This window comes from Periplaneta americana, chromosome 2 (assembly GCF_040183065.1).
Source record: "Periplaneta americana isolate PAMFEO1 chromosome 2, P.americana_PAMFEO1_priV1, whole genome shotgun sequence".
Taxonomy (NCBI): domain Eukaryota; kingdom Metazoa; phylum Arthropoda; class Insecta; order Blattodea; family Blattidae; genus Periplaneta; species Periplaneta americana.
The window spans coordinates 172912455-172926373 of NC_091118.1; the positions used below are offsets into that span (position 1 = coordinate 172912455).

Sequence of the window (13919 nt, forward strand, 5' to 3'; positions counted from 1 at the left end):
CTACAAGATCTGGATACATAATTGTTTCCACTGTGCGTTTCGAAACGGATGAGGAACAGCCAGCAGAAGTGGATAATGAAAAAAAGAATATCTACAATCCTACCATTTCCTATTACCTCCAAAAATACCAGCTAAAAGAGCTTGAAGTAATCGAACTTCTGGTTGGAGCAAGAGGTACCGCTACTCTCTTTATGAAAGATGTGTTTAAGAGGCTTGGAATACCGACATCTATTATTCCGGTTGTAACCTTAGCTGCACTGAAAGGATCAATTGCTCTCCTGAAGCATCACCTATATCTTCAAAATCAAACTAAGTTCATTAGCATTCTTTACTTCTTTGTAACGCTTACCTCTCTAAAACTAGGTATATTTCCACTAATCTCAAAATGTATTTGCAGCTATGTCCTTGTAGGAGTTTCATTGTTAAAACAAAATCAATGGTTCAATGATCTTGTAAATATTTATATGGTTAAGTACTCTTTGTCCCTTGTGGCAGCTCACGAATGGTGAGAAAATTTTATAAATTAATAGGCCTATTATATGTTTTTATATAGGCAATATAAAAGCTCATCAGATTTCACCCCAGGTGAATCCTATGAAGTTGGTGTACTCTTACCATACCTTTGTTGGTTGGATCTCCTGATTTTTGTATAATTTATTTTGTAGGTCTCACAGCACGCATTTTTTATTTTGCAGATTTAATTTTGTTTTCAGTAAAGCACTTAGAATGGCACCATTTCTTTGCTACAGTTGGGAAAACAGTGATGTTTTAATTTCTACATGTGACTATAAGCATTATTTGGGAAGTTTCAGAGAAAGTATATAAATTTAAATTTCTAAAATAAATTTTAAAAAATTTTGCTACATTTCGGGAGGATTTCAATTATCGCTGCTACGTCTCCCGAAGCCTCAAATTCCGCTGCGTATAGCGGAATTCCGCTACAGTTGGGTACACTGGAACCACAGCCTAGTATATACAGTCACGAAGCTTGAGTTGTTGAGGGTACTAGGAACAATAGACTGTGTCGGTACTATTTCTCATTGTTTGTGATGAGGCGATAGTAACGATCCTAGTGGTTAGCAACTATCTATGGATGCATATTTACTACGTATTGAGCTTCGTGACTGTATATACTAGACTATGCTACTCACGGTGCACTCATAAGCACACACACTGTTGTATGTCCAACGAAAACTGAGCGTTGCCTAAACAGCTGACTACTGTTACGCATGGTAATGGTAAACATATCGCTAGAACATTTCAAACGTCTTTACCACGCGCTTTCTACATTGATTCAGTAGTTTTTGTGTTTTTCTGGTTAATCTTTACATACAGTATGTCAGTTGTTCCCAACTGGTGGTCCGGGGACCGCCTGGGTTCCCTAACAATGTTCAAAAGAAAACGATTTTTTTATTATTGTTTTAATCTGAAAAGTTTAATAATAGTTTATATAAATGAAATAAATGTTGTGCATCTTTTCGATACGCACGTCTATTCTGTAATCTTCATAATGAGAATATCTTCGGTATTAATAATAAGAGTGTTTACGACACCCAGCAGTCCACACTGGTTGGAACCTCATAAGCAGGGAACGGATTTATATGGACTAAAAATATATGAAATATGTAAATATATATGTAGTTATTTTTACCAAAATATGGAATTAAATATGGATTTTTACCAAAATATGGAATTAAATATGGACTTAAAATTATAAAAAAATGACTATGTACGTTAAATATTGGTACATTTTAATCAAACTAAACAAAAAATATAATGGACGTACCTTATCTTCCAATGTAGTTTCAACAAAACACAATTTTTATTGTCTGTTACCATAACAATAGGTTACAAACATTTCTTTCAAGTGCTGAAAAGTGAATCTTCTTCTATTGTCTCTGAGGATAGATTTATACTGACTAAAAGAGCGTTCGACGTCACAAGAAGTAACTGGTACATAATTCAATTTCACAATGTCTGCTGGGGATAAGTCCAAGTTAATCTTCACTGTTGATTCACCACTCATCACAGCAACAACCTTTTGTAGTTCTTCATATCCAGGGTTTTTTGAAAGTACAGTGTCCACCTTAGCTCTTACTGCATCTGCAACTTTACCTCTACCACGATTCAGTTGTTCCACAGTACTATTTATAATTTCAAAACTTTCAGATAGTGAAAGGTGCCTATTTTGGAGACTTTTGAGCGTTTTTATGATGCATGAAAATGTATGCTGAATGTGAGCTAAGTCATTCTTCACACTTATGTCACAGGTAACTGTTTTCGCAGTATCAATTGAGACTGCATCTTCAGAGTCCAATGCAAGGAGAACATTGTTAATAGAGTCTATATGTTCGGCATAATATTCAACTGCTTCTAGCCATGTACCCCATATAGTTAAAATTGGCTTTGGTGGCAATGGAATTTCAGGGTACATTTCTTTCAACACGTTAACTCTACTGGGAGCTTTGAGAAATACTTTTTTCACTGATGAAATCAACAAATCTACTTTAGGGAAATTGTCTCTGACCACTTCTGCCACACGATGAAATGCATGCGCCACACAAGTAAAATGAGTCAATTTAGGATATACAACAGATAATGCTTGTCCAGCTTTGACCATATAAGGGGCAGCATCGCTAATAAAGAATAACACATTATCGTACATAATACCCTTTGGCCACAGGATACCCATAGCTTCGTTGAACAGTTTAACTATAGTTTTGTTATTGCACTTTTCTAGAACATCACAATGTAAAAGAATTCGTTCAGAATATTGTTCACTTAACAAACCGATAACTACATTACCAACAAGTCTACCTTCTTTGTCGGGAGTCTCATCAATGGAAACCCAAATTGAACTATCTTTAATTTCATCTCTTATCTTCTGTATTGTCTCATCGTAGATGGATGGAGCATACGTCTTCCTAAGTGTTGACTCATCCGGGATTGTATGTTGAGTATATTTTTCAAGGAATTCCCTGAAGACCTTATTCTTTAGTTTGTAGAGAGGAATATCAGCAGAGATGAGAGAACGGCACAGGTCGATGTTAAACTCAGATCTTACATTCGATGTTGTTGGTTGTGTTAAAAACAATTGTCTCTGCTTGGAATTTAGTTGTTTGTTGGCCTGATGTTTACTAGTTGTAATGTGTTGTTGCACCAGGAACTTTTGTGTAGATGATACTGCACACTGACACAAATTACAAAATAATATTTTATTGTCAGTTGATAAACCATCTTCTTTAAATTCTGAAATGTAACTTGTTAGTTTTGATTTTAAATTGACTGAATGACGTACTTTTGGCATATTTACCGTCTTTATAGTATGATTTACAAAACTGAACCTATGTGTACTCTGACTGGCATTTAACTGTTGAGCTGCACAACTGAAGTCTGTTAAAAATTTTAAATTAAATTAATACAGTTTTGTAACTTACTTTCCCATTGTTGATAGGACTGCTAATTTTCAAATAACTCTGATGTTAAAGGGATTACTGAACATGTGTTTAAATCTCTATTGTTGAAATGTATTTTTAAAAGTTAATGGAATTTTGTTTTGTTTTATTGTTAAACCTAATATAATATGGACTGTTTTATATGAAATATGGAAAATATATGGAAATTAACGAAAATATGTACTAAACTCTAAAATATGGAAAAATATGGAAAATAAAAGTAGGATTTTTCAACCCTACACATTGTGAAACATAAAGATAATGCAAAATATAAATTATATTAGCTTTATAAGTAAATATGTATTTACATATAAATCCTTTCCCTGCTCATAAGTAACACTACAGTCGAGCCGTTCATATTTCCGGCGTGGCCACGCCTTCTCGACTTTTGGCGCGACGAAGGTAGGCAACAGCGGTGCTGCTAAATTTCTGTCAAGCCAATAGTGAACGAATGCAGTTCTAATAGCTGGTTGTCGAACAATCAGTCGGTAGTGCAGTGTTATTGTTGTTATCGCTGAGTTTTGAGCATCATAATGCCGCGGAGGAGTCGGAAGACCATCAATTCACAAAGCAGAGAAATGATTATTAGCGTTAGAGATAATTTCGAAAATGAATGTGAAAATAAGAGTAGTTTATTGCCTTTAATGCAAGTGGTGCAAAGAACAGCCGATGCGTGTGATGTGAACAAGTTCACGGTTTCTCAAATAACGACAGAGAAGTACGGACAGTCCGGCAAAGAAGAAAATAAACTGAGAACTATGGCGGCGGCAGCTACCAACACTGATTGTAGCGATCTAGGCGTAGCACCTCTAAATTGAACAATACCGGTAGGCAAGATTATTCGTGTAATTTTTTTATGTAGCAATGACTTATCATGACAAAATTTTTAATACTAACATATTTTACTTAATTTACAGGTTGTGTGGTTTTAGTTATTCATTCACATAAAAAATGTTTATTTATTATATTTTACAGCTTTCTCCCATTTTAGTAATTTCTAATATTGCTTCTGCATTTACGAAAATCGTTACTTCAAATGGTCGGAAAAACCAATTATAGCACAACATAGTAAGTCTTCTGTGTCCTGGGATGCTAGGATCAACAATAACAATAATATATAATATTATGTATTCATATATTACTAATTATTTATCGTAGGAAATAATTTTTCGTTCGATGTTTAAGACTAGAATGTGCTAAAACTTCGTTATGAATACAAGGGTAGACTTGACAACACAGTAACATCCACCGCGAGCGGGAAGCGGTATGTCGTCTGCATAACCTTGACGACAACCACTGCCAGTGAAGCAGCGTGTCAGCTGACCAGAAGCTATCGTGTAATTTGCTGCCGGAAATAAGAACGGCTCGACTGTAATAAGGCACATCGCTCACTATGCCTGTTGCCCCCCTCCCCCCTCCCCCCGAAAATGGAACATGACTTTGGAACTACAACGCTATGTTGTCAATTCGGGTGCCATCAGCTGATGAGAGCTACCAGCTAACGTTAGATGGCTGACCTTAAAACTTTCATTGACAATTGACGCATAGGTATAAAACAACACAAAAAGAAACACGAAACGTATTAACAGCTTACATTGCGTGCACAACAAATGGCGGCAAAATAGCTATTGAGCAATCACCACGTGGGAACTGTAACTTTGGTGACTCAACCGTTGTTATCATAGTAACAGTCCTCCCACGCTTTTGATATTCAGTTGTTTTCCAGTTTACAGCGCTGTCATGTCCTACTTTTAGAAAAAAAAGGTATAGTAGCGCAGTTCACTAATCAGACTAGAAGATAGTATGAATAGTTTTACATTTCTTACGTAAGACATGTCGGAGAAACCATATAAGTGCGTTAGTGTTCAAGAGAAAAAAATTTGAAGCGGTATTTCCGAGATACGCAACGAAAAACCTTTTTTATTTCAGATAGACCTACAAAATTTTTATGTGATCAGGTGGACAAATCTTGCGTTTTGTGTATGGTAGCTTTCTCAGAAGATGTTTTTGCATACTTCAACAACCTCAAAACTAGCTTTCACGGTAATAATATGTAGAGTATAATATTTACTTTGAAGATCCGACTGAGGCAAGCTGAGTTGAAGATAGTAGCTTCACTAACATTCCAACACTGGATACATTTCCTAGACGCCACTGGCGAAGCATTGTGATTAAATTCAAGGATTTCCCTAAACGAAATTCTTCACACTTATGGTTAAAATATATTTATTACAAATATGGTAAACGTTTCTTGTAATACAAGTTCTCTTGTGTTCCACATATTTTTGTGAAGAAATATTTTTGTGAGCAACTACTCGACATATTATATTTTATTGACGTTTAATAGATACCAGTAAAATTAAATTGATTTTTATCCTAAGTGACATTTTCATTGCCATTTTATGATATATTTTTCACCGATTAAGTTCTACCCCACATTTTCCTCGACTAAACAATTCCGCATAGATAACTACAAACAGGTATAAAAAAATTCAAGAGTAGAGTGTGCACGGCTTAATTATTTTAAAAACAGAGTGTCCGCAGTCCTTCGCTAATTGGTAAAGTGTTCAGTTAGTCGCTAAACAATCTTACAGTGTTCAACTGTCTGTATTTCGTATTAGCATTTCGTGTTTTTTAACTTGTTTTTCTCTTGGTCGTGTGTTTGAATAAGACTTCACTCCACCAGGAAACAACTGGAAGAGGTGTGACTAACTGCCGCACTAAAAAATTTCAACGAATAGGCAGCAATAATATTCTAGGAACAGATCCTCCCCAAATCCCGTGCAACAGATTATATTATCAGAGCGCCCTGCGTTAGTTGTGGACGTAAGTAAAATCACTAACTGGAGAGTTCCTAAGACCTTCAGTTCACAAAAGAGGATTTCTTCGAAACTATACGTATACATTCCGAAAAAAATTAAGGCGCGCTAATAGGCAAAATAAAAATTGGGTCTATCGTCCTCAAATGTGTGGAAACGTGTTTATCTCTAATAGGTCTTTCATACATACACTCAGTTTAAAAAAGGCATTTTGCCTATCATCTGGGCTCTAGTTATTATTAATTAGTGTATTTTTAAAGCAAAATTTTAAACCATCAACAACAAATAGTTTCTCAATTTTTCACTCCTCATGGCAGTAGCAGTTCGCCATATGATTGAATCTCCTTCAGTTGAATGTATCTAAATATAACACTTTTCAGTATGTACTGTTACTACAATAAATAACATTTAAAACTATTAACAAGTAGTTTTTTTCACTCACCATGTCGTGATGTATTACTGGACAGACGCAGCTGACTTGTTTATGTACTTAGAGTGCATATTTGAGAGTCTATTTCAAATTAATTTTGTTTTCTTCTTTCGGAGATTCGACCTTTCCCTTATGAGAGTCATCCACGCATGCAAATCAAGTGCTTTTCCAAAAATCCCCGCATCCGATTCATTGTTTACTTTTTGGACCTGTAATGATCATGCATGGAATTCGAGTGCGTCCGAATTTTGGTATGTATGAAGTAAAGATTGGCAGCAAAAGAGGGACGAATTTTCCCACCTTAATCTGCTGCATGAGATTGGCAATGACGATTTCAAAATTATATCCGTATAAGCTCAGATTCATTATAAAGGCTTATTTCAATAGTAGGCCCAGCAATAGACAAAAATGGCATTCGCATGGGGAAGGCAATCTGGTCTGAGAAAAGGCTCATAGAGACACTTCGCTATCGTTATAAGTAGAGACGAGAATTCCATGCATGTGTTTATAGGAACATAGGACATAACTCAAACTTAGTACTTATCCATTTCGTTACTTTCCGGTTCCAAATATGTGTACTTTTTCGGTGCATATTTGCATGTTTTGGCCTTTTTTTTTTTTGGGGATAAAAATATTATGCATAATGCATATTTAAACAATTTTTAGTTTAATTATGCATAGGTATGATGTACATTATATTCAGTTCAAATGCATGTTTCAATGGTTTTGACCATGGACTCTGGTTGGCTGGTTTGAGCGGTTACCATAGTGACACCTTGAAGACGCTGAACTGTCAATACCTTTCTAGTTTTGTATAGACTGTAGAGGCCTGACGAAAAATCTCTTTAAATAACAACAGTTGGCAGCTGTATCTTGCACTTTGCAGTTCGTATTAGCAGCTAATAAATTGTGAGTTTAATATTTTCATTACAGCATCAACCGTGTAATACTATTTCAAAAGCGGTTTCCATCAATTGATTTTGGAAGGTTTTCTTTGTCAGCCTCAAGACATTCATATATTTTTCAGAAAATTAAGTTAAAGAATTTATAGCCCCTAGAAATGACAATTCTGGCAAAGATAATAATTTAATATTTTCGATTTCTTGTCTTTTCTACTTTCCAAAATTTTACTTTACCTATAACGGATATTTGTACAACGACACACAAATTGCATTATTATAAACCGAAACTCCCTTACAATACTAAACAACTACACTTCTGTTTTACTTGTATGTTTTAGCGAGTTTTCTAGTTTTAGAAACGAATCATTAACGCTAGAAAACGTTATAAGACCGTTTGATATATTAAAATGAAGCCAATTAAGTAATCTATGATTTTAACTGAAGCAACATAAAAAGACGTCATATTAAATTAATAAGTAATTACACTTTGTAAGAAATAATATGTTTTATTAAATTGTCATAACTAAATTAAGTTATAAAATGGTGCTACATAAATCTTTCAACTTATTTAGAAACATCTTACATTAGGAAAAAACTAAATTACAATAATTGAATTAAAAACGAGAAAATGAGTTTACAAAGTAATCTTTCCTGTCCGTTTTATGTTGGCCCGATTATGTCCACACAATTCTTTATAACAAGCCACAGTTCGAGTTTGAACAGGTTAAATCAAAATTAAGGGATTTGCCGGAAGAAGGACATATGTGCACAAACTTACTGATCTTTGTAACCTTCTTCAACACATTCCTCAATAAATTATAGACTTCCTTATTAAGAACGTAGGAATACTTGAATACATAACGAAGTCTCAACGGGCTAATTTTATTTACTTTGAAGAATATTAATTAAAGAAGTTCAAACATTTCTATGAATTTACTAGAAGGTTATAATAAATAATGTCATATTTCACTTTCAAACCAACACTCGGAAAGGAAATGTTACCATTAAATTAATTAGAAGCATCATTTCCATTATAATATCGTATGATGTAAATTATGAATTAAAACATTATAAAAATAATTTAGAGCGAAGAGTTAAGCCAGTGATGTCAATTGATGCCCATAGGAGCAAGGGCGCGCTTTAGAGCTCAAGAGAGCCTGAGCGCTTTACAGCGGAAAGGAAAGCGAGAGAAGAAAGAGGTAGTATATGCCGCTTGATCGAGCTATATTCAGGGATGGCCAGCACTGATTCAATAGATAAAAGGAAGAGAACTTATTAAAACTGTATCCATTTTAATTTTTATATTTGTCTGAGAAGTATAAGTGCATTATAAGAATGTAAGTTTTAATTTCAATGTTCATTTTTCACAAGTTTGATTTTTTTGTTCAAAAGAAATATTTTCTCAACTTTTCTTTATAGAAAAGTGAAATTTTCAGATATAGGCCTATTTATTTAGTAGCCTTACAGAATGTTTTCGTAAATCTAATATACCGTAAATACGTATTACTGAAGATAGTGTATTGAAAATTTTGAAAATATTCGGATGGAAATTGTTTGTAAGGAAATGAATTAACAAAGCAACTACTGTTACAACATAAGCAAAAGATACATGCCTATGAGTTGTATAACTTCAGCACATTTCGAGAAAATAATTTAATATTCTGATGATAGGAAATTGCTCACCAATATCACCTTAAAAGCATAATGAGAGTTTTCTTATGGAATATTAGTTACACTTAAAACAATACAGCACCTAGGTAACTTTGTTTTGTACTGTAATATTGTTTTGATTAGTTTATTGATTACTTTTATAAGGCTAAAGGTACCATCAATACCAATTGCAACTTATTATGTCATACTCAATCTCTTTTTTTGGGGTATCACTTGCTTTATGAGTGATGTGTTTCATCCATTTAGTACAGTATAGTTGTATTACTATGGAATTTATGTGAATATTCCTTCTTAACTCTTTATTATGTTATTAACATTTAAAACACAACTACAATATTAAGAAATTGGTATTAGTACTTTTGTTTTACATACAATATAGATAATATAAAACAGAAAGAAACCATATAAAAATAACGACATAAAATTTCACGTTCTGTTTGAAGTTTGTGCGCCACTGTTTTCTTAATCCAACAGGCTGCTTATTCATATACACAACCCTTCCTCTTTCCATACTTAGTGCTTGATGCCCGCGCACGACGTCAAGGTCAGAAAAATGCGCCTGCTCTGAGTTAAGCGAAGATATACATGCTTAAAAGATCTACTTAGCGATTTCAAACTTTAATCCTGTTGAATTTCAAGGGGATGCCCCCTATAGGTGCTAGGATCATGGCCTTGGGGTCCAATACAAGGGGTACTGGAGTTTCAGCGCAAGGGGAGACTTCGAAATTCTGCAGAATTGATATCATTCCTGTCTTCACGGCCATTATTCCAAACCTCTTGCCTGCAAGCAAAAATATTTTGTAATATTAGTTTATAGTAGTGTACGTTAAATTGCACTACATTATGTATACATACTAGCGTCGTGCATTACAGGCGCTATGTTCGGTTCAAGTTTATCGAGTATGATGAAGTTCGATATTCGTCAATGTTCGCTTTGCAGAAGACGGCCTGTCACGTTTTTTCGGCCTTCTTATGAAAATATTCGCTGCCCTCCACTCCTAGCTCTCTACTGTATGTTTTAACCGCTTAAGGAATTTAGCACAGATCTTGCGATTAGTTCTTCAAATGAAATAAGACGAATTTTGTAATATCTTGATTGCCTCTCTCAAGTTCGAACATTGTGGTACAGTGGCCGTGGCGAAAAGGCCATGGTGCGCCGAGCCACTGTGTAAGCTGCAACGTGCATAGCACCTATGGAGGGAGGCGGACAACCGAAGAGGAAGTTAATGTTTAGGACGTGTAACGAAGAAAGAGATGAACAAGAAAACATAGGACACATTATCACAACCTAAAATTAACTGTCTTCAGAATGTCTCTGCGACAAAGTTTTAAAATCAGGAATTATGTCACTTACTGCCAATCGTAGTTGATCACGAAGGTATTTGTCTGTCAGTCGTGATCTAAATTTGATTTTTACTATTTTCATTGTTGAAAATAATTTTTCACAAACGTAAGTTACAGCGAACATGGCTTCAACAGAGCAAGCGAAAGAACGAAGCTTCAAATATTTATTTTTTTCCAAAGATTTGAAAAGTTCAATATCTGTCAAGTCCTTACATCTAGCTTTCATTTAACGTCACATTGTAAATCTGTGAGTTTAAATTGAAAATCTAACCGCATTATTCGTACATCTGCTGTAAAAGAATCGACGTACAGAGATGATGATGATAATAATAATAATAATAATAATAATAATAATAATAATAATAATAATAATAATAATAATAACACTTAACCTTTAATGTTTCATCAGTAACATGTAGTAACTTATAATGCCGTTTTATGTTATACAACCGTTTTCCTAGTAATATTTGTGAACAAATCATACATTTAATATTTTCATCATATTGTAAGCAAAAGAATGCATCCTCGCATCCTCCCATCCTACTTGAAACTTTCGTTTTTTATAGAGGTACATGGTTTCGAGAGAGATATTGCGACGATACGCCACTCTCAGGTCCGAGACAAATACAAATAGAAGGGAGTTTGACTCCAGTGAGTAAGAGGGTGGGGGTTATAGGTAGGAAGCGAGAGAAAAGCACTGCGAGCCACAATGTGCTCGTGAGTCGCATTTTCACCGCGGCTGTGGTACACTAATACATACATACGAGTACACAGTATTCTGCCTAATGGCAGGTCTTTCACTACAAACCCAATCTTCCTGTTTTCTGCCTTCCTCTCAGTCTCCGCATATGATACATATATCTTAATATCGTCTATCAACTGATATCTTCTTCTGCCCGAACTCTTCTCCCGTTCACCATTCTTTCCAGTGTATCCTTTAGTAGGCAGTTTCTTCTCAGCCAGTGACCCAGCCAATTCCTTTTTCTCTTTTTTTCAGACTATTTTGAATTCATTTGCTTAGCACTGCATCAAACTGTTGCGTTTACATGGTGTTTGCTAGAGGAATAGACTTACTTTCTTGCATGAATTATATTTCTTACTTCTCTTAACATAGACCCGTATTAATGGCTCTCCAGCAAAGAAATTCGTATGAAACAAGGAATTTCATTGTAAATACTTGTACAGATATTTATATGGTATATAATAATTATTCAATAAATAAATAAAGAAAAATAACAATTGCTAATAGTTGTGGCGAAGCCAAGGTGTAAATACTGGGTAGGCTGAAAAATCTGCTTAACTTGTATCTTTTTATACAGTACATTATTTATCGGCCTTTCTATCAAAATTGTTTGTGACACAAGAAGATGATGGCCACTCATTTTTACCTCCAAACAAAATACAGGCATAGCAATATAACTTGTTTGTCTCAGAGCATCCTGTTGGGCAAGGATATTTCTTATACCATGGCAATTGAAAATTTCTGTTTTGTCTTCCTCCATTCGCTATTTTAATATGTAAATGTGGTGTCGACCTTCTATATTTTTAAGCACATTTTATTTCACACGTCCGACTTGAAAATGGTTCCTCTTTAATTCTAAACAATAATGACCTCAATGTTCTCTCAGCATAAGCCATTTGACGCAAAATTAATACATAACACACAAGCATGCACTTTTGATTAAACTAAAGCCAACAACGCAACGCGTAACGTAATACTGTGACGGAAGGCTAGCCTCGTTTCGTACGGAGATGTAGCGAATCGATGTGCTCTCCCTCAAGCTTACGAGTCAAGGTCGTAGCCATCAGCGTATTCCGAATCTCACCGGTCCGGTGGCATCAATGACGTCACGTTGCAGCGAAATAAGGAACAAAACTGCTGGAAGGATCGATGCTGTCATGGCGACTGTACAAGTTGTTATCTGTGCTACGCTAGCAAAATTTTGCGAAATTTTCGTACTCCCATCTCGTTCAAAGAAAAGATAGCATAAACAATTTATTTCTTGAACCAGTAGTAATAACTGGTCCGTTGACATGTTCGCTCATAAACCATTCACATATTGGTTTTACGTTGTGCTCATTACAAACAATACAGCAGAACTAAAGCAGAACACACCGCCATGACACAACAGTGCACGATGTTATTCGTCTGCTAATTCCCGCCCTATACAAGAACCAATCAGATTCACTGATGGCGGCTGATGGAGACTGCCACCACCTCTGTAAGTTAATGGCACCGGTGCGACACCGGTGGAGCATCAATGACGTCATCGGTGGAATTCGGAACACCGTGATGCCATCGGATTGCTCACCAGTGAGATTCGGAATACGCTCCATACTACTGTTCTCCAACCAGGAGATCAACCGTGAAAGGAATGTGCTTACTATTGCGTCATCTATTGGAGCGAAGTAGATATATAATATTATCGTTATAACGTCTATTTAAAAACCATGCGCTCTCCTGCATTTGTTATTTCATTATGGAGAGATTAAAAGACCAGGAGATTAACAGTGATCTAATTTTGTAACTAGGGTAGTATAAGCATGTGTGTATCAATGTTATTGTTTGTGCTGTGACAGCGAGCCAATAGAGATATGAGTACCCACGTGTGTGACCTTATGACATCTTATGACATCAACATTCATTCACAGCATTACTCCTCTTCGTCTCATCCGGCAGAGACTTTCTCGTGGTTGGAGCACAGTACAGAGGTATCTGCCACAAGCTTCGTGGCTCGTACTATTCTCTTCGTACTGGAATGACTGCTGACAGTGAACTTAATACATGGAATAATTGGAGTGCAACCAAGTGTTACGATACACCGTTATTATGAACTTAAATACTTACTGTTACTAGGAATAATAACTCAAATTTTTGAGTAGACTAAGCCTCAAAAGCCTCTTAAGAGCTTCGCCATTGGCTAATACAGCACATAAATTACATTACGTTTCATACTCTCAATCATATTCACAATCCTCATAAACGAGAACCATTTCCTTAAAAAATATACATTCCACAATAACAGCCAACCTTGAACATAAGCACTTCAAGCAGTTACAGGAAACCTATGAATACTCTGTCAACCTTTCAGATGTTTACAGCTATGTTGATGATAACCGAGCGACATAAAATCGATATACGCGCAAGATTGGCATAAATAGCAACTGAAGAATAGCAAACTCAATTTTTCAAAGCTCATGTAGTCAAGAATACAGTCTGATCTGTTTGGGTATGGATAATATTAATTTATTATCATAAAGCTATTATGATAGTAGGAAAAATTTCTTGCTGGTTATA

General features: G+C 35.3%; 1 protein-coding gene across 4 annotated transcripts in view; it reads right to left on the reverse strand.

The window, feature by feature from the left end:
* Positions 1-8092: 8092 nt before the first annotated feature.
* LOC138694826 (cytochrome P450 6k1-like) overlaps positions 8093-13919 on the reverse strand; it is a 51624-nt gene continuing 45797 nt past the window's right edge. For all 4 annotated transcript variants that reach the window (XM_069818932.1, XM_069818933.1, XM_069818935.1 and 1 more), the window contains exon 6: positions 8093-10058. In XM_069818932.1, the coding sequence (XP_069675033.1) occupies positions 9889-10058 (170 nt within the window). In that variant the 3' untranslated portion in view covers positions 8093-9888. The remainder of the gene's footprint in view (positions 10059-13919) is intronic.